Genomic DNA, 20,262 nt, shown 5'->3' with positions numbered 1-20,262 from the left:
AGTGGAAATATCCTTTAAGAATGAAGGCAAAAGAAAGACATTTTCAGATAAACTAAAGCGAGAAGAATTCACCATCAGCAGACCTGCACCACAAGAAACCCTAAGGGAAGTTCTTCAAGCTGAAGGGAAATGATAACCAGAGGGAAACTTCAAGAAGGAATGAACCAGAAACTGTAAATCTGTGGGTAAATATAAAAGGCTATCTTACTCTCTTACCTTCTCGCATTACGGCTATCACATAAAGTTCAAGGATGGTAAGTGAAACTCTAAGGTTGCAAGGCCGTTGTATTTGGTACATTATTAATGAAGTAGACTGAAAAGTTGAGCGTGTGTATTGGGGTCCCTAAAGCAACCGCAAAAAAGAATGCAAGGAGCTGTGGGTGCAGTGCCAAGGGCCCGTGTCTCAACAGGAGTGTGGGGCATGTGCACAATTGTCCACACTGATGAAACTGTATACTTCTTAAGATCTGTGTGTATCGCTGTATGTAATTTATATCTAAATCTTTAAAAAAAAAGTTTTCTTAAGAAAAATAATAAGTGCCTGGCTCAGAGTAGATATTCAATAACTTATTTATTATTGTTAGTATTCTGCTAAACTTCAGAACATCAGTTTAAGAAATACTGTCCTATCTTAGGGCCTATTTACTGAGCACATGCTTGTCCTTCTGCCTGGAATGTTCTCACCCCACACTCCTCCCCTAGGAAGAGTGAAAATGCCTAGGCATCCCTCAGTCTTAGCCTAAATGGCATTTCCTTTGGGAAGCCTTGCCTAATATTCTCCCAGCAATGGACAAATTAATATAATCAATTACATGCTCCCACAGCACCCTGGACTTGCAGCACTTGCTGCCTGTTGCCCATTTCCTATGAGGCTGTAGGACCCACAAGGGCACTGGCTCTGCTCAGTGCTGAATTCTCTACCCTCAGCATGGTGCCTGGTACCCAGAGACAAAAGGCTCCCAAACCTCTTTTCTCCTTCCCAACGTACCGTTTGGCTCTTTCCAGGTCATCATTGGCTTGCTCCAGCTCTCTGATGTATTTCTGAAGTTGATCTTTAATGGCTTTTGTCTGGGCAAGGTCATCCTCTAAGGCTGAGATCTGCCGGTAGCCTTCAGAATGCTGCGTTTCAAACTTCTCCTGAAGGACAGAATCAACACTGAGTGAATGATTTAAGACTCCCAACGAGGATGTTTATCTCCCTTCCCTGTCATCTCCTTAGGACATTGAAGGTTAATCCTGGGACATAACCCTCTCCGTTGCAGTGAATGTGTGTTGTCCCTAGCTGCTGAGCAGCCATTCCTCCCCCTCTGCACAGCCCACCGGCACGCCAATTTCTTTATAATTAATTTATTTTTATTATTTATTAATTTATTTTTGGCTGTTGGGTCTTCGTTGCTGTGTGTGGGCTTTCTCTAGTTGCGGCGAGCAGGGGCTACTCTTCGTTGCAGTGCGCGGGCTTCAGTAGTTGTGGCTCGCGGGCTCTACAGTGCAGGCTCAGTAGTTGTGGCTCACAGGCTTAGTTGCTCCACAGCATGTGGGATTCTTCCCGGACCAGGGCTCGAACTCATGTCCCCTGCACCGGCAGGCGGATTCTTAACCACTGCACCACCAGGGAAGTCCCACGCCAATTTCTTTAGGGGATTTCTCTCTCTCTTATTCTAGGATCTTTGTGGGACCAGCCTTCCCATCACACTCACTCAGGAAGCCAGAGGACAAGCCTAAGCTCAGTCAGGAGAACCTTCTGTCCACAGACATGGACTCTTAAGCAAATGAGGGATGATGGGGGGAACAGGGGGCCATCAAGCTGTCAAGTCCCGAGTGCTTCCTGAGCATCTTATACCCTGCCCCCTCCCACACTGGTCCCTGCAGCCTCTGGTATCAAGCAGCCCCCAACTATCTTCAAAGCAATCATTTTGTGCAAGGTGTCCACAGCCACAGAAAGCCTCATAAACCTCTCCGAGCCTGATCCACAAGGGCAATACCGATGCACTTCACATGATATCCCTGGATTACAGACAGAATAGCAGGAATCACAATGACTTCGTTGCCTGTGCCTCACAGTCAGATCAGGACATCATGGACTCAGTTTGACAACTGTTCTGACTTTGTGACCCAGAACACTCTCCCTGTGGCGTGGGGGAGTTAGGAACTTCTGGGCCTCTGAGGAGGGAGAGAGAGAAGGGAGGGAGGGAAAGGGAGGCAGGAGGGAAGGGAAGAAGGAAAAAAACAAAACTGTTGTTTTTACCAAAAGAAGTTTAGTGTGATCTAGCTGGTGCTTTCCAAGGCAAGGCACAGCCCAGATGACGCCTCAACAACCTGCTGCTGCCCAGCTATGGCAGCTAACATTTGCCGCAGGTCTACTCTGCGCCAGCCTCTGGGCTCAGGACGCTGTTTTTGTTGCCTCATTTAATGCCATTTCAGAGACATGGGAACTGAGGCTCAGTCACTTCGTCAGCCCAAAGTCAACTGGAAGCACGTGACCGGGCCAAGATCCATCCCGGCCACCTGGGCTTGCGCTCTTAGAACTACTACGCTAAACTGCCCTCAACCACTTCCATCCAGGTCACACGGGAACTGATCACATGTGCGCGCGCGCGCACACACACACACACACACACACACACACTCGCTCGCTCACTCACTCACTCACTCACTCACTCACTCCGGCTCTGGCTCCTCTCTCTAATTACTTTCCATCATCAAACACCCTTACCACCTTTCCTTCATCTACAAACATGAAAGAAAACACTCACTTCCCACAGGAAAGGCCCAAGTCTAATTAGAAAGTTAGAAAAACAGGCCAACTCCTCTTCTTGAGTCAGTCGAGTAAACAAAGCTGTTGCTAGAAACAGTCTGGAGGCGCTGGGGAGAGTGATGTAATGGTGACCAGGCCAGAGAGGCGTGGCCAGAGCCATGGTGAAAGAAGAAGGTCCACAGAACAGGCAGATTATTTACAAGGCGAGGACAGGGAGGGGTGTCACATCCTTACGCTGCTCTGTCTCCTCTGATACTGTTTCCTGGCTACGAGCACAGGAAGTGTCTTGGCTCAGACAAGCAGGGGCAGAACAGGCCCAGGCACGGGCGAATTCCCAGGCGTGGCTCTGACGGCTTCCCACCCTTGATTTGGGTGCCTCCCCAAATAAAACAGGAGGGTACAGGATCCTAGGTCACTAACCTAAGTTCCAACACAGGTTCCAAGAAGACGCAGTTACTGGGCTTGTCCACCAGCATAAGGATTCAAATGTTGTCCTTTGAACTTGGGGACATGAAAAGCTGTTGCACTTTCATTTGGGGCTAATTATAATAAACTGTCAGCTGATGGAGGCATCAATAGATGCTCTGTTGGATCCCTTACAAGCGTTTTTATTCAACTTGCAATGAATAAGCCACTGTCAAGGAGTCTGACTCAGTTGAAGACTTTCCTCTTAGGTGACAGAAATATGTGCTGGGGGCAGTTCTTCACTCCAAGGTAGTTCTGTTTCCTCGCCTGCTCCACACACTGTGTCTCATGAACCTGCCATGTGGTTGTAATGAAGAGGTCTTCTGCCGGTTCAGTGGCTCAGTCTGGAAGTGGTTAATTACTTAGCAACTGCATGATATTTAGTCAGCACATCCTCCTACCCTCTCCAAACGATGGTTCATACCACTAGTCTTCCTATCCCTGAGCCCCCTTCAGTGTAAGGGCTGTAAAGATTCCCCAGTGCCTAGGGCAGGGGCCAGGCTGTTAACAAAATGAGTGACGTGGGCCACGTGTAAGCAGCAAAAGACACTCAGTCCCCGGTGTCAAGAGTTGGGGGGGAAAGGACAGAAGTGGGGACCAGGGCAAACTGGAGAAGGCTTGCTCTGTCTAAGCAACCACAACTCAGCTTTTTGCCGGTGTGGAAGAAGGCCGGCCTGGGGTAGCCAGATCCACCGAAGGAAGATCAAAGGAAGTCGGAAATCTAAGTTTTTACAAGAAGCCTCACAACTCTGAATGTTGATACTAAATATTAAAAAAAAAAAACCCCACTAAAGATATAAATTTTACTATCAAAAGAACAAACCGTAAGCAAACCCTCACCTCTAGTTAACAGCCTACTGCAGTATTTACAGGGAAGTGTAGAGATGTCGGTGATTCACCTTGAAATGCATTGGGAAGATAGATTGATGGATGGACAGATATATAATAAAGTATGTAAGTATGGCAAAGGTCATCGGTAGAGCCCAGGTGGTGGATACAGGTGTTCACTGGAAAATTCTTTCAACCCTACTGTGTGCTTGAAAACTTTCATGATACAATGTTAAGTGAAAACCACTAAAGGCTTAAGCAAACAACATCTATGGGCCAGACTGACCTGTGGGTGGCCAGCTTGGGCTCTGTGGTCTATGCCGTAAAAGCTTAAGAGTCCACTGCTCAGTTTCTACGGTCTGTGTGGTCCTTCCTCTGCTACTCCTCACCCCTTGATCCCCAATCCATGTGCTGGCCCCGCTTTCTCCCATGTGCTAGTAAAGCCAGATTCCCAAGGTCCACTTGACAGTCATTCTTGCCCGTGTCTGTGGCAGTTCCATATTAACTCTTCATCAAACCCTTGTATGCCAAGTTGCTGGCTAGACAGACAGACAGACAGACAGACAGACAGACAGACACACACACACACACACACACACACACACACACACACACACCTTCAAACACCAGCTCAAGTCCCTCCCATCTCTTCCATGATGCTGTCTACAACCCGTGCAAATCTCTCTCAGGAGGATCTCATGGTCAGTACCACATAACTGAGCATCTTTTCACTAAGTGTTTCTGGCTGTCAGGTTTGTCTTCTCCGCAAAGCTTCCAGAGGGCAAGGGACACATCTCCTTCCACCGTGCATCACACCTAGCCCTGGACTCACACTGCAAGGCCTTGGCTAGTTCTCCCAGTGGCTCATCAAAATATATGAGGAGCTTTGTTTTAAAAAGAAAAAAAAAAAAAAAACAAGACATGCAGACATGCTGGGGCCCCACCTAGACTTCCTGAGAATGGGAATCTCAGGGCGGGGTGGGTCCAGGCCTGTCTGACATTTATGAAGCTGGCCAGGTGACCCTGCCGGGCAGTGAGGGCTGAGAGCTGTCCCTAGGCCACAGAGTTATACTTTGTGATCATCTGCTAAGCTCTACAGAAAGGCATTCTTTACCCTGCAGAGAAGTGGTTCTCCAGATACTTGGCAATGTCTGCAGATATTTTTGGTTGTCACAACCTGGGGGAGGGGGTGCTACTGGTATCTAGTGGGTGGAGACCAGGATGCTGTTAAACAGCCCACAGTGTGAAACTCGGCCCGCACAAGAGAATCATGTAGCTACCTTCAAATGTCAACAGTGCCCAGGTTGAGGAATCTGCTCTGTCCAACAGGACTTTCCATAATGATGGAGACATTCTACAGCCTCTCTGTCCCACAATGACACTCACTAGAGACGTGTGGCCTTTGAGCACTTGAAATATTGGCTAGTATGATTGAGGAATTAAATTTCTAGTTATTTTAATTAACTTAAATGTCAGTAGCCGCACGTGGCTAGGGGCGACAATTCTGGACAGCATAACCCTAGGCCTTATCACAATCAGCAATTCCAGAGACACTCCATACTCTAGAAGGGTCTACCTTCCATGTGCCTTGCAGGATTGTCACCAACAGCCAAGAATGGCTGTGGGACATGTGTGAGACCTGCCTCTCACAGAGCGCCTCCATCAGGGGCATAAAGAGTTCAAGTGTCACACACGCCCGGCAGGCCTGGGGGTGGGAGTGAGCCCGGGGCCAAGTCTGCAGGCTCCCTTTTCCAGTCACAACGCTGGGCACCATCCACACCTGCATGCGTCTCCTCTCACCCCCTCACCTTGATGGTTTCCAGCTCCATGCGAAGGCGGTTGTTTTCTGACAGCAGGTCCCTGTTCCTGGTTTCAATTTGTTGCAGCTGCGTCTCCAATTCAGCTTCATATTCTCGGCTTCCCTCCTGGAATTCTCGGAGTTCCTCTTGCGTGTTCTCTGCCCTACAGAATTCCCAGATGTTAGCTGATCATTTACTGAGCGCTTACATGCTGCTGTTATACATGTATCAGCTCTTTATTCAACTGCCTTTTGAGGCAGAAACTGTCATTGTCCTCATTATACAGATGAGAAGATGAGGTGACTTGTCTCGAGGTCAAACAAGTCAGAAACAGAGCTTGGGCCTGCCCCCAGGTGTGCCTGACTCCATAGCCCTTTCTTAACCAATTCACTCTCCACGCATTCATTCCACTTGTACTTTTTGGAGCCCAACATGTAGTAAGCACACTTTGGATTGTGTATTCTCTGATTTATTTGCAAGTAGAAACTGGACATAATACAAATGCTCACTCATCACACCACTATCATGGGTCCCTGCCCCATATCCCAAACGCCCAATTCTACCTTCTCAATCCTTAAAAGTCAAGGGATATCTTTTTTTTTTTTTAACACCAAGCCTAAATTCTCTTTAAATCAAACTAAGCATAAAGAAATTAGAGGAGCCGGAATAAGACCTCCCTGGGTAGATTACAAGAGTCCATGAGAAATAAAAAGAAACAACGTTAAACACACACACACACACACAGCTCCCAGATATGGGCACTGAAACACTGGTTTCAAATTTAAAGATCTGTAACAACCCATTTTGCTAGGCATAGGGAGTTCTTTCCCCACACACGAAGGGCAGACCAGATACGGCATCCAGGAGCTGATAAAACCCTGCCAGAAAATAAGCTGGGAAGTAGCACAGCCGTTTGATTAGGACCCTAGGCTTTGGGGTTCAAATTCCAGCTCTGCTATTCCCCTGGCTGTCTGACCTTGGGCAAGTTGACTTGCTTTCACTGAGGCTCAGTTTCCTCATTTGTAAAATGGGGTGAGAATGGTTTCTCCATGGAACAGTGTTGAGATTTAACTGAGATGATGTATGTTAAGCCCTTCACAGTGCCTGGCACATAGTAGGCCCACAATAAATGGTTGCTGCCATCACTATGGGAAGAAAAAGCAAGGTGAACTTTGGAGAACTGACCTCTGCTTGTAGGTCATAGCCAGGTTTTTCCAATAGTTAGCTTCTTCCTCCTCGGAGCTGAAAGTCTTTCCCGAGTCCTCCATTGTGAAAACAGGGGAAAAGATTACTATTCTTGTCTCATGATGTCTAGAAGAGAAAGTTTTAAAATTATTACCCACATCTGGTTAAACAGCTGATCTTTAATGGGGAAAAAAAATTCCTAGACTTTATGTTGGATTAAATGTGGCAAAAAACATTGCCAAAAAACTAAAACTAAACCCAGACAAAATACAGCCCACCTGCACATTACATTCCATGGATAAACCTACCAGTGGGCTTCCCTGGTGGCGCAGTGGTTAAGAATCTGCCTGCCAATGCAGGGGATGCGGGTTCAAGTCCTGGTCCGGGAAGATCCCACATGCTGCAGAACAAATAAGCCCGTGCGCCACAACTACTGAGCCTGCATTCTACAGCCCATGAGCCACAACTACTGAAGCCCGCGCGCCTAGAGCCCGTGCTCCGCAACAAGAGAAGCCACCCCAATGAGAAGCCCACGCACGGGAACTAAGCTCGCCACAACGAGAGAAAGCCCGCGTGCAGCAAAGAAGACCCAACGCAGCCAAAAATAAAATAAATAAATGTACTAAAAAAAAAAAACCTACCAGGACTTGCTGATTTATTACATTTGGGGGGGGAGGGGAGGAGAGGGGAGGATGTCTCACGGGTTCTAACTTAGGCAACCAGGTGCCACCACCATCCCCATCACCAGAGACAGAGAATCAGAAGGAAAAGTCTTTAGGGTGAGGGGATACTGAACCCAGCTTGGGACATTTTTAATTGGACGTGCCTGTGATACACCGAGATGCAACACTGGATCTGAAACTCAGGGTGAAGTCCAGGCTAACAATACAAATTTAAGAATCATGAGTTTGTAGCTGGTTCTTCCTTTTTTCTTGTGACAGAACCACGAGATAATTGACTGAGAACTATTTATGGATCTCTGAGGAGTGCCAGTGTCTGAAAGCTGGGAAGAGAAACAGTGATCAGAGACAGAGGAGAAACAAGTGAGAGAGATGAGAACCAAAAGAGTGAGCTGTCCCGGGAGTAGACGGTTTCAAGGGGAAAAAAGAGAACGTTCCACAATATCCAAGATGCAACAGAGAAGCTGGTAAGGTAAGGACTGGGAAATATCCACCCACAAGACTTGGCAAAATGTCGGTCACTGGTGATGTGAGCAAGAATGGTTTCAACACAGGGAGGAGGGATAAACAGGGTGGAGGAGTAACTAGGAGGTGAGGAAGAGGAAGTAGGTGGCATTTTGGAGAACTGGGTATGAGAAGAAAAGGAGACACATTAGACAGTAGCCAGAGGGAAGTGATGATAAGGGCCTGGACTCAGGATTCTGAGCTATCCAGAGCAGAGGTTAGGGAACAAATTTCTATTAACAGTTATCAGTCTATGGACTCCCGGCTGATAAAGCCTCTCAATGTAACAGCTTATTTTCTCAATTTATTTAAGACTCTGAGCTTCTCAAAAGGTCATTAGGAATCCAAATGAGATCTCTCCGAAGTCTCTTCTTCCCCTCAAGCTAGCTCATGGTTCTGTCTCTGGGGACAACAGAATGAACACAACCCCTCAATCTGCAAGACATAACTAACAAGCTGTGTATCTGGCTAAATATACAAATAATTCCACTAAATATGTCAGTGCTGACATGGACACAATCACCAACTTCTTTATCCCTGGTAGAAACTGAACAATGATACCTACATCCGAGCACAGTACTTACTGATAACTCTACATTTGTTAGGACCTGTATTCACACCTCTTCCTCCAAATTTCTCTCCCTTCCCTAATTCAGAGAAAACATGCCACGTCCCCACCCACTCCCTTCTGGGGAACAGAGCTTCTCCGAAAGCTTGACTAAAGCAGAGAAGCTGGATGGAGTAGAAAATTGTTAATTTGATTTTTTTTTTCCAGTCCATCATTCCTTCTTCCATCTTTCTGTAACAGCACCCCAACATTCCCTTGGGGAAATCAATTCTACACTCCTTCCATGGGGCTCAGATGGACTTGACATCATCTTCTGCATCTGGGAGAAGGCATGTGACTACTCATGCCTCCAGCATCATCGGTAACGGGCTCAGAGGTGGGCCTAACCCAAGCTGAACCAATGACAAGGATCAGCCTAATCCAAACTGAGCCAATGATTGGCTCAGGGGTGCACGTAACCCAAGCTGAGCCAATGAGTGTCCAGGCCCAGGCCTTTCGCAGAGCTATAAAGAAAGAAACTCTCTGGAGTTGTTAACTGACCTTACTGTAGTAATTATTTCACAAAATATACGGCTCAAACCATCACATGCTACACCTTAAACTTACACAACGTTATACGTCAATTATATCTCCATAAAGCGCGGGGGGGAGGGAGGAGAAGAAACTCTTTCCATTAGGGTTCGTGGTGGTCATCTTGCTATCACAAGGGAGGAGCCTGCCTGAGAATGAAGCCAAAACAAAGGAAAGCAGGGCCAAGAAGTGGAGAGACTGGGTCCTGACAGTATCATTCGGACACCTGGGTCCAGTCATTCCTGATTTAAGGTTAGGAGAGATAATCAACTCCCTTTCTTGGTTGGACCAGTTAGGTCTGGATTTCTGCTACAAGAGAAGCCTAATTAACGTTTGGAGTGAAAGATCTTGTTTGCTGAAAGTACAAAGGATAGAGCACCTAGAGTGTAAATAACAGTAATTACCATGGTGACAGGTAAGGGTAAACCTAATTCTGGTAATCCTTGCTCAAGCCGCAAGCTTCAATGAGCCCAGAGCTATCTAGTATGGGGTCACCAAACCAATGTCTATAGCGTTAAGAGACCAGAGCCCATGCAACTGTAACTGAGTGCTGTGTGGCCATTAATGATCATATTGAGGACAGTCTCAAATGCACGGTATGGGAGGAATTCTGCGTACAGGAGGGTGAGAAAGTGAGGAACTAGGAAAAATGAATGTACACTGACTTTTCCTGATGTTTGGAAACAGATCACGTCCAAGTTCAACGTAATGAGTCCCTGCCTACTTCTCTAAACATTTCCTACAGCCCTACCCCTCACTCGCTTACGCTGCAGCCACACTGCCTTCTTTCTGTTCCTTGAACACATCAAGCTTGCTCCCACTCAGGGTCTTTGAACTGGCTGTTTTCTCTGCCTGGAATGCTCTTCCCTCAGATCTCTGCTAGCAGATTTCCTTCTTGCTGTTCAGATCACAGCTGAACTGTCTTCCCCAGAGAGACCTTATCTGAACATCCCACCAAATACCTCCTCCAGCCCTTCACTGTCATATTAACCCCTGCTTTGTTTTATTTCATCACTTTATGAGTTTTGTTTTTGTTTTATCTTCCCCCACTGGAATGTCAGTTTTGAGCACAGGGACCTTCACCATCTTACTTTTTTATTCCCAATTCCTTGAACAGTGCCTGGCATATAACAGGCTTTCAATAAATGCCTGTGGAAGGAACGAACACAGGGAAAGATAGAGACTAGCCACTCGCTGGAAGGGGATGTGAGGTTAAGGAAAAAAAGCAAGAGACCCTCTGCAGGCTAGTTTATAGTTTACTTCTGTAAATCCCTAAGATACTTAACAGGATGGGGAAAACCTTTCTCCCTCGGCACCTGAGTGGCATCTCATTAATGGGAAGGGGCTGGAGGACAGGGTGCCATGTTGGAAACTACCCCCTCCCCAGGTGTACATGATAAGGAGTATCTGATACAGTTACTGGAGTTTAATAACCTTCAACCTGCAATCTTACGACAGATGAGTTTTAGAAAAGGGCTCTTTATCACAGCCAGTGAGGCTTATAACTTAAGCCTCAGTAAAGAAATGAAATTGAGATGTTTTAGGAGGCGCTTCCACTGTGGCTCTAATTACAGCCCCTGCATTTTAAAAACACCCCTAGGGAAGAGAAAAACTATGCTAGAGGCTAAGAGGAAAGAAGTAACAGCTGAACCTCACTTTCTTATGAAACAGCATACTTAAAAACCTGACTTTTTTTTTGGCCATTTGAAAATGTCTCAGAAAGTTCTAATGTGCATTACTCCCTGCCACAGATAGCAGGTAAGACAACTGGCAAAGGTTCCCCTTTTCCAGCATTATTTACTAAATTTTATCATCACCTTCTAGTTGTGGTGTGTTAGGCATTTAACACATTATTTCCAAACAACTTGACCCTCTTTAAGCTGCTTAACTGTAAGGGGTAGGTAGGCAAGGCAATCACCTGGTTTCTTAGGAAGCTAAAGCAGAAACATTGTATGCCTTGGCCATCTGCATAGGTGCAACGGAGTGGCAAACCAGACCCAAGTGCAAGGGAGTCTTTGAATTCAAATTCCAGATCTCCCTGGGGTTGCCAATAGACTGGAGGTCAGTTTCACTCTTTGGTCCATGCAGTCTTTTGAAAGGCACTGTGTCAGGCAGGTGTTAATGCTTGGTCACAGCATACACAACTTTGTACCCACTCTCTTAAAAGTGGATACTGCATTCATTTATTGCATCCGATCCACAGGGATATGTCTTCCTAACTTGCGTTCTCAATACACCATGATGCCGTCATGCCCCAGTAGCTCTGTGGACAAACCTGATGGGTACCTCAAATGTATGTGCTACAGCATGCAAAAACTGGGATCAAGTGGTCCAGTAAGTACTTATTTTCTATTTTGGATAACTTAGATCTATTACTCTTACAAAAGTGTTTCAGCAAGTTTTTGGGGGGCGGCTATTTTCCATGATCAAACCTAACAGGAAAGTTTGAAAACACACTTGAGACACACACCTTTGATTTCAAAACTCTAGAAAAAACAAAGCCTTTCTCAGCTCTCCTCTGAGTGAAGAAAGCCAGCACAGCTGGTCAGGAGCAACACACATATATAAACCATCAGGAATTAACGGCCCTTCTCCACCCCAACCCCAATCCCTCCCAATCAAAACACATGGAAGAGCAGAAGGGAAAGGGAGAAAAAGAAAGAAACTGCCAGAGACTGGCACATGCTCCCACGGCTTCTACGTTATGACGCAGGCTTTGCATTTTGCAGAAGTGACATTACTGGGGCAAAATCAGTCAAGAGTCAGCAGGTCTGACTTCTGTCTCGGTGCTTTCAAAGTCTTTAATGACCTACCTACCAGAATACCTCACTAGGCATGCAAGGACATATGCTCAAGGGTGTACACCATCATTGACTGAGGGGAAAACTGGAGGAACTTAACTGTTGACAGAGGACTGATCAGAAAATGGTGCAGTTAAGAAGTAAATATACTGGGCTTCCCTGGTGGCGCAGTGGTTGAGAGTCCGCTGCCGATGCAGGGGACACGGATTCGTTCCCCGGTCTGGGAAGATCCCACACGCCACGGAGCGGCTAGGCCCGTGAGCCATGGCCGCTGAACCTGTGCGTCCGGAGCCTGTGCTCCGCAACGGGAGAGGCCACAACAGTAAGAGGCCCGCGTACCACAAAAAAAAAAAAAAAAAAGAAGTAGTAAATGTACTGATATGGAAGAAAGTTTATGATATGTTAAGAAAGTGTCATTTTTGTTTGCAAATGTATCTCCCTCTGAGTATACAAATAGAAGAGTCTGTAAGGATATACCAGTATGGGGGTAAGGCAGACACTGAGATTCGAACATGTACCTGACGCTTCTCTAAGATATATACTGTTTTTTGCAGTAAGCACATATTGCTTTTGAAATTTTAAGAAGCTTAAACTTGGACGAAAAGAAAACAAATTATCCTGTCCAAGGATAATTTTTACTTTCTTGAACCAAGAGGCCAAGGAAGGAGCTTTTCCTACGGAGGCGTTCCCCTCCTCCATTCCTTTTCAAACATTTCCCAACACCTACTAAGTGCTGGGCACTGCTGAGCGAGGCAGACACAAAGCACCTGTGTCAGGATTAGGTACAAACATAGTACCAGTTGCAGGCACAAACTTTCCACATGCAGGCATGCTCGTGTTAGGGAATTATCTTGTGAGGAAGCAGAGTGTAATCTCTCTGGGCTCACACGTTCTAAAGCAAAAGAACACACTCTGGAAACAAAAATCACATCCTAACAGAATAAGCCAAGTTAAGAAACTATTAACCAAATGGGATGAAATATACCAATCAGAGGCCTTTGACACTTCAGGAGCATAGATCATCTACATTTTTAAGTTTCAAAAATGGTTAAATACCAACGCTGGGGTCAGATAACAAGGGGCTCTGGGAGTCGCTGGGATCCAATTACTCTTCAAAGTACCTTACCCATGTCCTAAAATGCCATCCTATCCTAGAATACATGAACAAAACTCGCACAGAAAATGAGAAATTTCTGTCCGGCGCGTGTTGCAAAGGTCGTTTCTTTAGAAAGGAAGTTAAAAGGGGCCTAAAGGTAGAGAGGGGCACAACATGATAAAACCCTGGACAAAGAAATCCGGGAAGGTCGAGCCCTCGGGAGACAGCGAACTTGAGATGACTGGAGAAGATAATGTAGCTTCCCAAAAAGCAATATCAAGGTGATGGCTTCAGAGGCAGGTGAGCCCAGCCACCGCATTCAAGCTGTAAAATAAGCGTTTTCATCCTTTATCCAATCCTTCCCCAAAGTGCTGTCAGGGGAAATCTGAACCGTCCTGCAACAGAGATCTGAGGAAAGCGGAGGGAGGAAGACCGTTCCAAACACGTTCCCAAAGGGAGGGAAGTGCCAAGGAGGAGGGAGGTTTTTGGAAAGAGGCCTGCACCGAGGGTGGAGGTGGGTGGGGACGTGGGCGGGAGGGGGGCTACGAGGAATGAGGGGCGGTGGGGGGCAGCAGAAGGCAATGACGAGGACTGAAGGGCAGAAAACTGAGCGAGAAGGGAGACCAGGGGAGTCGGGGTGGGAGGGAACAGGAGGGCAGAGCGGCCGGGCTGCGGGGACCCGGGACGTGGAGAGCAGAAGGACCGAGGAAGTCTAGGACGGAGGGGGAGGGCAGCGGGGTCGGAGAGAGGCGAGCGCAGAAAGAGAAAGAAAGCTGGCAAGGGTGAGGAACCAGGCGCGAGGGACTCGAGGGTGTGAAGGCACAAAGTTAAGAAGGCAGGCTCCAGGGAAGCGCAATTTTCGAGCCCAGCACCCGGGAAGCGACGCGCAAGTGAGGGGCGCGCCAGGGCCCCTGCACGGCGGCGGCCCGGGGTCCCGAGAGCGTGGCGGGCGCCGGGGCGGGCAGAAGAGTTTCCCGGCGGCCGTGGCGGTGGCGGTGGCGCTGGCAGTCCCCAGGAAGTCCCCACCCCGGGGGCCGCAGCTCCGCACTTACCCGGCTCCGGCTGTGAGGAACCGCGACGCCGACGGCTGCGGCAGCGGCTGGGGGCGGTGCGCCCCGGGCCTACAGCCCCCGCCCCCGCGCCCGCCCCCGCGCCCGCGCCCGCGGCCGGCGCCGCCCATTGGCTGCCGCGCTACGGGACCGCGTCTGCCTCGGCCAATCAGCGCCGAGCAGCGCCTTTTGGAAACTTTTTTCCCAGGGCCCGGGCGCGGCATGGCCACGCGGCGGCCCTGGGCGGGCTGGCGGGAGGGGCCCTGGGAGGCTCCCGCTGCTGGGCAGGGTTCTGGCCCGCCTTGGAGGCTAAAGGGTGCTCCCTGGACACCGGGGGAACGGGCTGGGATTTGCGGGCCACGCACTTCAAGAAAATATGACTCCCTCCCCTTGACACCGGTTGCATTTTCCTGTTCTTGGCTTTTCCCCAAAGCAGATAGGACAAAGATCTAGGTCCAGTGAGGATAAGCAATGCCCCAGGTCCTCCCCACAACTTTACAACCAATATAAAATTTTCTTTTTTTTTTAAGACCTTTTGATGTGGACCATTTTTAACATCTTTATTGAATTTGTTATAATATTGCTTCTATGTTATGTTCCGTTTTTTGGCTGGGAGGCATGTGGGAATCTTAGCTCCCCCACCAGGGATGGAACCCCAACCCGGAACCCACACGCCCCCTGCATTGGAAGGCAAAGTCTTAACCACTGGACTGCCAGGGAAGTCCCACAACCAATATAACAATTTTCACATCATTATCTTCTTCAAAGGCAGCAAAACTCCTTTACAGGAGATTGTTTTCGAGCCTGGCTTTGAATCCTTGCTCTGTCCCTTAGTAGCTGTGTGATCTTGGGCAAGTTATTCTCTCTGTGACTTACTTTCCTCATCTATAAAATGGGGTTATGCAGAGACGAAATGAGTCAACTTGGCATTTGCAAAACGTTTAGGACAGTGCCTAAGCACATAGTTAAGTACAATCTATGTAGTGATCATGATTTTTCAATTGGTTATCTAGGTCAGGCATAATGCTAACTTCTTGATGTTCACCAACGAATATTTATTGAGCACTCACTTATATCAAAATAAATGTCAAACAAGACACCTGTCCTCAAAGGGCTTATAGTACTAAGAAAGGACACTAAATCAGCAAACAGAAACAGTGAAATAATGTCAGATGCTAATAAGTGCTATGACTAAAGCAAGGTCATATGATAGAAAGGGGCTGGGGAGGGGTCCCTGCAGATAGAATGTCAGGGAAAGCCACTCTACCAGGTGACAATGGAGCTGAAACCCAGATGATGAGAACCACAGGAAAGCACTTTTATGGTCCTCATTTTAAAGCTGAGAAAAGGGTGCAGGAAGTTAAATGCATTGCCCAAGGTTTCACAATTAATAACAAATCAGACTTCAAAGCTGGGTCTGTTTGACTCCTACACTGGTGTTCTTCAGCACAATGCTACAGGCAGAGATCTTAGCTGCTTTGAGGCCTCCAACCAGTCATAGAATCCCTCCTGCATCCCTGCCATGGTTAAGAATGACCTTTAATTCTACTTCGACTCCTTGCTACTTCCTGAAAGAAGCTCAGAGATGCAAAAGGGAACTACCACTTACATCAACGGGGTTAAGTATCAAAGTGTCTTTTAGGAAACTTCCATCCTGGCCCCAAATGCTAATAAATCATTTGCACCCCCTTGACACTTTCCAGAGCCTCACCATTCTGTGAGGTTTCTGGGCAGAGAATAATCACCCCAGTTTAAAGATAAGCTGAACCACAAGTTGATGAGCTATCAGTACTGACTACATGACATTAAATCATTTAAACCAGTTGATTTTCAATTTCCTTCATTTTTCCATTAAAAATAAAAGGGAGAAGATATTGAAATGATTATCATTAAACTCCTCTTCAGGAATAGGTGTTTAGGTAAATGGGTTTGTTATTGGATAAAACCTTAAAAAAATGAAAGGGAAATTTTGGTATACTTTAATTAAAACTTTTTTCTCTCTATTCAATGTTTTCCTTGTAGCTTTCAGATATTAATGAGCAGAAAGCTGGGTTTCTCTTGCTTAAATTCTACCATCATAATTTATTATTTCAAAACACTAAACTTTTCATTAGCCTTCCATTTAGTATGATTGGTAACATTTTTATTTACTGCATTTACTTATTGACACCAGGCACAGCTCTGGACTTGAAAGAATGCCAAGCAATGTCAAACAAAATGTGTCTGATCTTTATTTTATTTTATCTTTATTATAAAAGATATTATCTTTATTATAAAAAGCAATTTTAAAGTCCACTATTATTTTGTTTCCTTTTTATATTTTTAGTTAGTACTGTCTGTGTTCAGAGATACTCAACTAGAATGAAAAGGAGAGAAAAAAATCTCTAAAGAGAAGCATATTTTTTGGTACTGTGAAAAAAACAAAACGCTAGAAACAGGGTTGTTTTTCATCTGTTCTAATTCCCACTTGGAGAATACTACCACACACAGACACAATGAAGATTTACTCAGCAGTAATAAATACCTAAGCAGGCAGATGATGTGTGGACTTGTCATCTGCCTTCTGGAAATGGAATACAAGCACAAAGGGTTCTTCAGCTATGTGTTTGATCTTGCCCTCCACAATACCTGTCTACAAGGACGTCTACAGGGATGTATCAGCTTCCCCTGAAATCTCCCCCACTTAATGTGGATTGCCTAATGAAGTTGCCTCACAGTACAGACTTCAGGGGGAAAAAAGTTCTCTTTCGGCAATTTTTACTTGCTGATCCTTATGCAAAGTTAACCTGTTTCTTAGCAAACTTCAGAAATAATCTTTTACGTAGCATTCGGCTATTGCATCGTAAACTATGTCTAGATTTAAAATATATATGCTTTGTTTTTCTCCCAATTTGCAACAGGAAATAGTGAGCAGCTGGTAGTTTCAGAAATGTCCGTTGTGCCTACTTAAAAACAATTTTTCAAAAATTTCAAATATAAGTAAAGAATCTGAAGCAAAAAAACCCAAAACAAAACCCCCCAAAAACCAAAAAACCCCAAACATGGCAAATCTAGCCACCAACAACACAAGCTGTTATTGGCTTCACATGGCTTTTGCAACTATAAAGTCTCCTTTTTGCTCACCTAAGTGGGCACTGGAAAAGTTGTATTCATTTGCAACGAGCTTTGGACCAGGACTTAAAAAAATCACGTTTTCTTACTTAAGTCACGAGGACCTCTTAATTGCTGGTGACAAAATCCAGCCTAGTCTTGGCACAGGCTTTCTTTTTGCCAGCTGGATCACAACTTCTCGAGGCGCCCTGCCGGCCCGAAGGACCTCGCGGGCAGCCCAGTTGGCAGTTATTTTTTTCTCCACTCGCCGCTAGGTTGCGCTAGATAAAGGATGCTGTAGCAAATATGCGTCATTTAATTTTAAAAAAAAAAAAGTAGGGTCATAACATGACAAGAGTAAGAGAGAAAAAAAGCCAAAACGATCAGGTTTTTCATCAAAATCCCTTTTAAGTCGCCTTCCCTCAAAAGCCCGAAAGAGCTGAACGGTGACAAATCCCGGTTGGCAGATTTTTTCCCCGGGTTCCACCTCACAAGCACCCTAAATCTCCGCTTTCAGGTTCCTTCCCACGCCACAACGATAAGCCAGCGGCAAGCCTTTCTTAAACTGGGGGTTTTCGCCAAAAAAGCCGGGGTCGGTCCCCGGGAAGGTCCCTATTTAGGGGTTTATCGGGAGGGGACTGAGCCTGACGAGGCTGCAGGGCCGCGAGGCCCCGCCCCCCCCGGGGTTCCCAGCACGCCCCGCGCGGGGAGGACGCGGCGGCGGGGGAGGGGCGGAGGAAGGGGCGGAGGCAGGGAGGAGAGAAGGGCGTCGGTTTTGCGACAGGGGCGGTGCGGTACGGAAGCGGAAGTGGAGGGTGCGCTTGGCGGCGGCGGCGGGAGCTGCGGAGTCGGGAATCAAAACAAAGGGCCTGGGGGGGGGTGGGGGGAAGGCGGTGGGGCCGGAATGTGAGCGGAGGTGGAGCCGGCGGCTGAGGTGAGTTTGCTGGCAGCGCTGGGAAGTAGTCCCCGACGCGTCCAGTGCTCTGGGGCCACCAGGCTGGAGAGGGGGAGAGCGTCCCCTCCTTTTGCCTGTTGCCGGCGGGGGTGGGGGAGGTTGGCTGGTATGAGGGGAAGGAATGGGACCCACCGGGCAAGCCCCCGCTACAGGTTCGAGTTGTCTCCCTTTCGGGTCAATTCACGACTGTCATTGCAGCGCCTCTGCTGCCCTTTGGGGGTGTTTGGCTCCCTGCCCACACTTGTCTCCTTTCTCCCTTTGGGGCCCTCCAGGTGTGGAGAGCAACCCTTCTTGTTGGAAGTTTAAGAGAGGAAGAGAACAGCTGGTGTTTTTGCAACCCTCCCGCCCCCCAGCGTTTTGCACCCTCCTCGGTCTATCAGCACTCCCTAGGGTGTAGCCTCTGGCTTGACTGAGCGTTGAGTTGTCTTAGGACTTGAACCACTCCCAATAATTGTACTGCGACACTGTGATACACCTTTTAGAGTTTCCCTGGCACCTTTCTGTTATTACCTAGAGCTTTCAAGTTACATCTTTTGCACTTTCTAACATCTCTGAGCATAAATATTCTGTTTTGCATACAGGGAAACTGAAACCTAAATGGGCTTCTGAGGCATTTATTGAACTTTGCATTCATTCAGCAGTTGTTGGTGGGTGCCAGACACTGTGCTAGGTGCAGGAGATACAATAATGAATAAGAAAACATGATCCATATGTACTACCGTGGAGTTTATATTTACGTGGGGGAGACAGATAATAAAAAAGCAAGCAACTAAGATAATTTTAGGAAGAAGAACTGTGGAAAAACAACAGAAATACCCATGAATGGGATGCGGTGATGTGGGGTGTTGAGGACTAGATTGGGTGTTGAGAGAAGGCCACTGCTAAATTTTCTACTTTGTCTCATTTAATACAAACAACAACCTATGAAGGTGCTACTATTATCATCAGGCCCATTTTACAGATGGGATCTGAGGTTCAGAGAGGCTGCGCGTTGTCCAAAGCTGCACAGATAGGAAGCGGCAGAATTGGGGATTGATAGGAGGACAGTCTGATGTCACAGTCCGGGCTCTCAACCACTATCTGAATTGCTCAAAGACTGAGAGATAATGGCGGAAGTGAGACTTCCACTCAAATCAAACAGAACTTGCTTTGACTACCTGAATTACATCACGTCATTCCCAGGAATATTTAGGAAAATTTCCGGGTGCAGGCCACTAACAAGCTAATACGTTTATACTTTCTATTGCTCGTGTTGAGCGATACCAGAGGTACCTTGGTGTGATAGAAAGAGGTGGACAAGCCTGGTTCTTTTCCCTTTCTATTGTGTGATCTTGGGCAAGTTACATAATTTCATTTAACTTCTGTTTCTCCTCTGTAAAAATGTGGCTAATTTCTCCCTTGTCTTTCTCACAGATTTACTGTGGGAAAAAAGATGACATAAATGGATCGCAGTGTCTGGTTGTTTCCTTCATTGTATCCCTTGTGCCAAGCACAGGCTTACTACATAGTAGATACTAAGTAAATATTTGCTGAATGAGGAAATAAATAATGTTAAACAAAAAAGCTTTGTAAACTGTATTTTACTTGACACCTTAGCTCACTTTCAGGATTGGCCTTGAAGGGGCTTGAGAGAGCATGTTGAAGTTGTGTATGTCGTGAACATCACAAATTCTTAGGCTCTAGAGAGAAGATAGGGTATATGAGGTCTGTATTTAATAGTAAGAACAAGTACCATAATTTACTATCATTGTGGCAGTTAACTCCATCTCTGTCTCCAGATTAGCTCCAGTTTTTGTAGGTAAATAGCTGCTTTATTCATTCCCTCATTCAACAAATATTTCCTTAGTATATACTATGTAGGAGCCCCGTGCTTGGCACAAGCCATACAGCGGTGAAGACAAACAGATGGTGGCATCT

General features: G+C 46.7%; 2 protein-coding genes across 11 annotated transcripts in view; one reads left to right on the top strand and one right to left on the bottom strand.

The window, feature by feature from the left end:
* NDE1 (nudE neurodevelopment protein 1) overlaps positions 1–14,392 on the bottom strand; it is a 50,293-nt gene extending 35,901 nt beyond the window's left edge. For all 6 annotated transcript variants that reach the window (XR_004483487.2, XM_033428745.2, XM_033428742.2 and 3 more), the window contains exons 1-4: positions 14,304–14,392; positions 7,033–7,158; positions 5,857–6,010; positions 989–1,137 (exon numbers count right to left, since the gene is read on the bottom strand). Coding sequence is in view for 5 of the 6 variants with exons in the window: in XM_033428745.2 (XP_033284636.1) it covers positions 989–1,137; positions 5,857–6,010; positions 7,033–7,115 (386 nt within the window). In the remaining variant the exon portion in view is untranslated. The remainder of the gene's footprint in view (positions 1–988; positions 1,138–5,856; positions 6,011–7,032; positions 7,159–14,303) is intronic.
* Positions 14,393–18,198: 3,806 nt separating this feature from the next.
* The window catches only part of MARF1 (meiosis regulator and mRNA stability factor 1), a 40,383-nt gene continuing 38,319 nt past the window's right edge, over positions 18,199–20,262 (top strand). For all 5 annotated transcript variants that reach the window (XM_033428740.2, XM_004270154.4, XM_033428738.2 and 2 more), the window contains exon 1: positions 18,199–18,324. The gene's annotated coding sequence lies outside the window, so the exon portion shown is untranslated. The remainder of the gene's footprint in view (positions 18,325–20,262) is intronic.

This window comes from Orcinus orca, chromosome 16 (genome assembly GCF_937001465.1).
Source record: "Orcinus orca chromosome 16, mOrcOrc1.1, whole genome shotgun sequence".
In the NCBI taxonomy this organism is placed as follows: domain Eukaryota; kingdom Metazoa; phylum Chordata; class Mammalia; order Artiodactyla; family Delphinidae; genus Orcinus; species Orcinus orca.
This window is presented reverse-complemented; position numbering and strand designations above follow the sequence as displayed.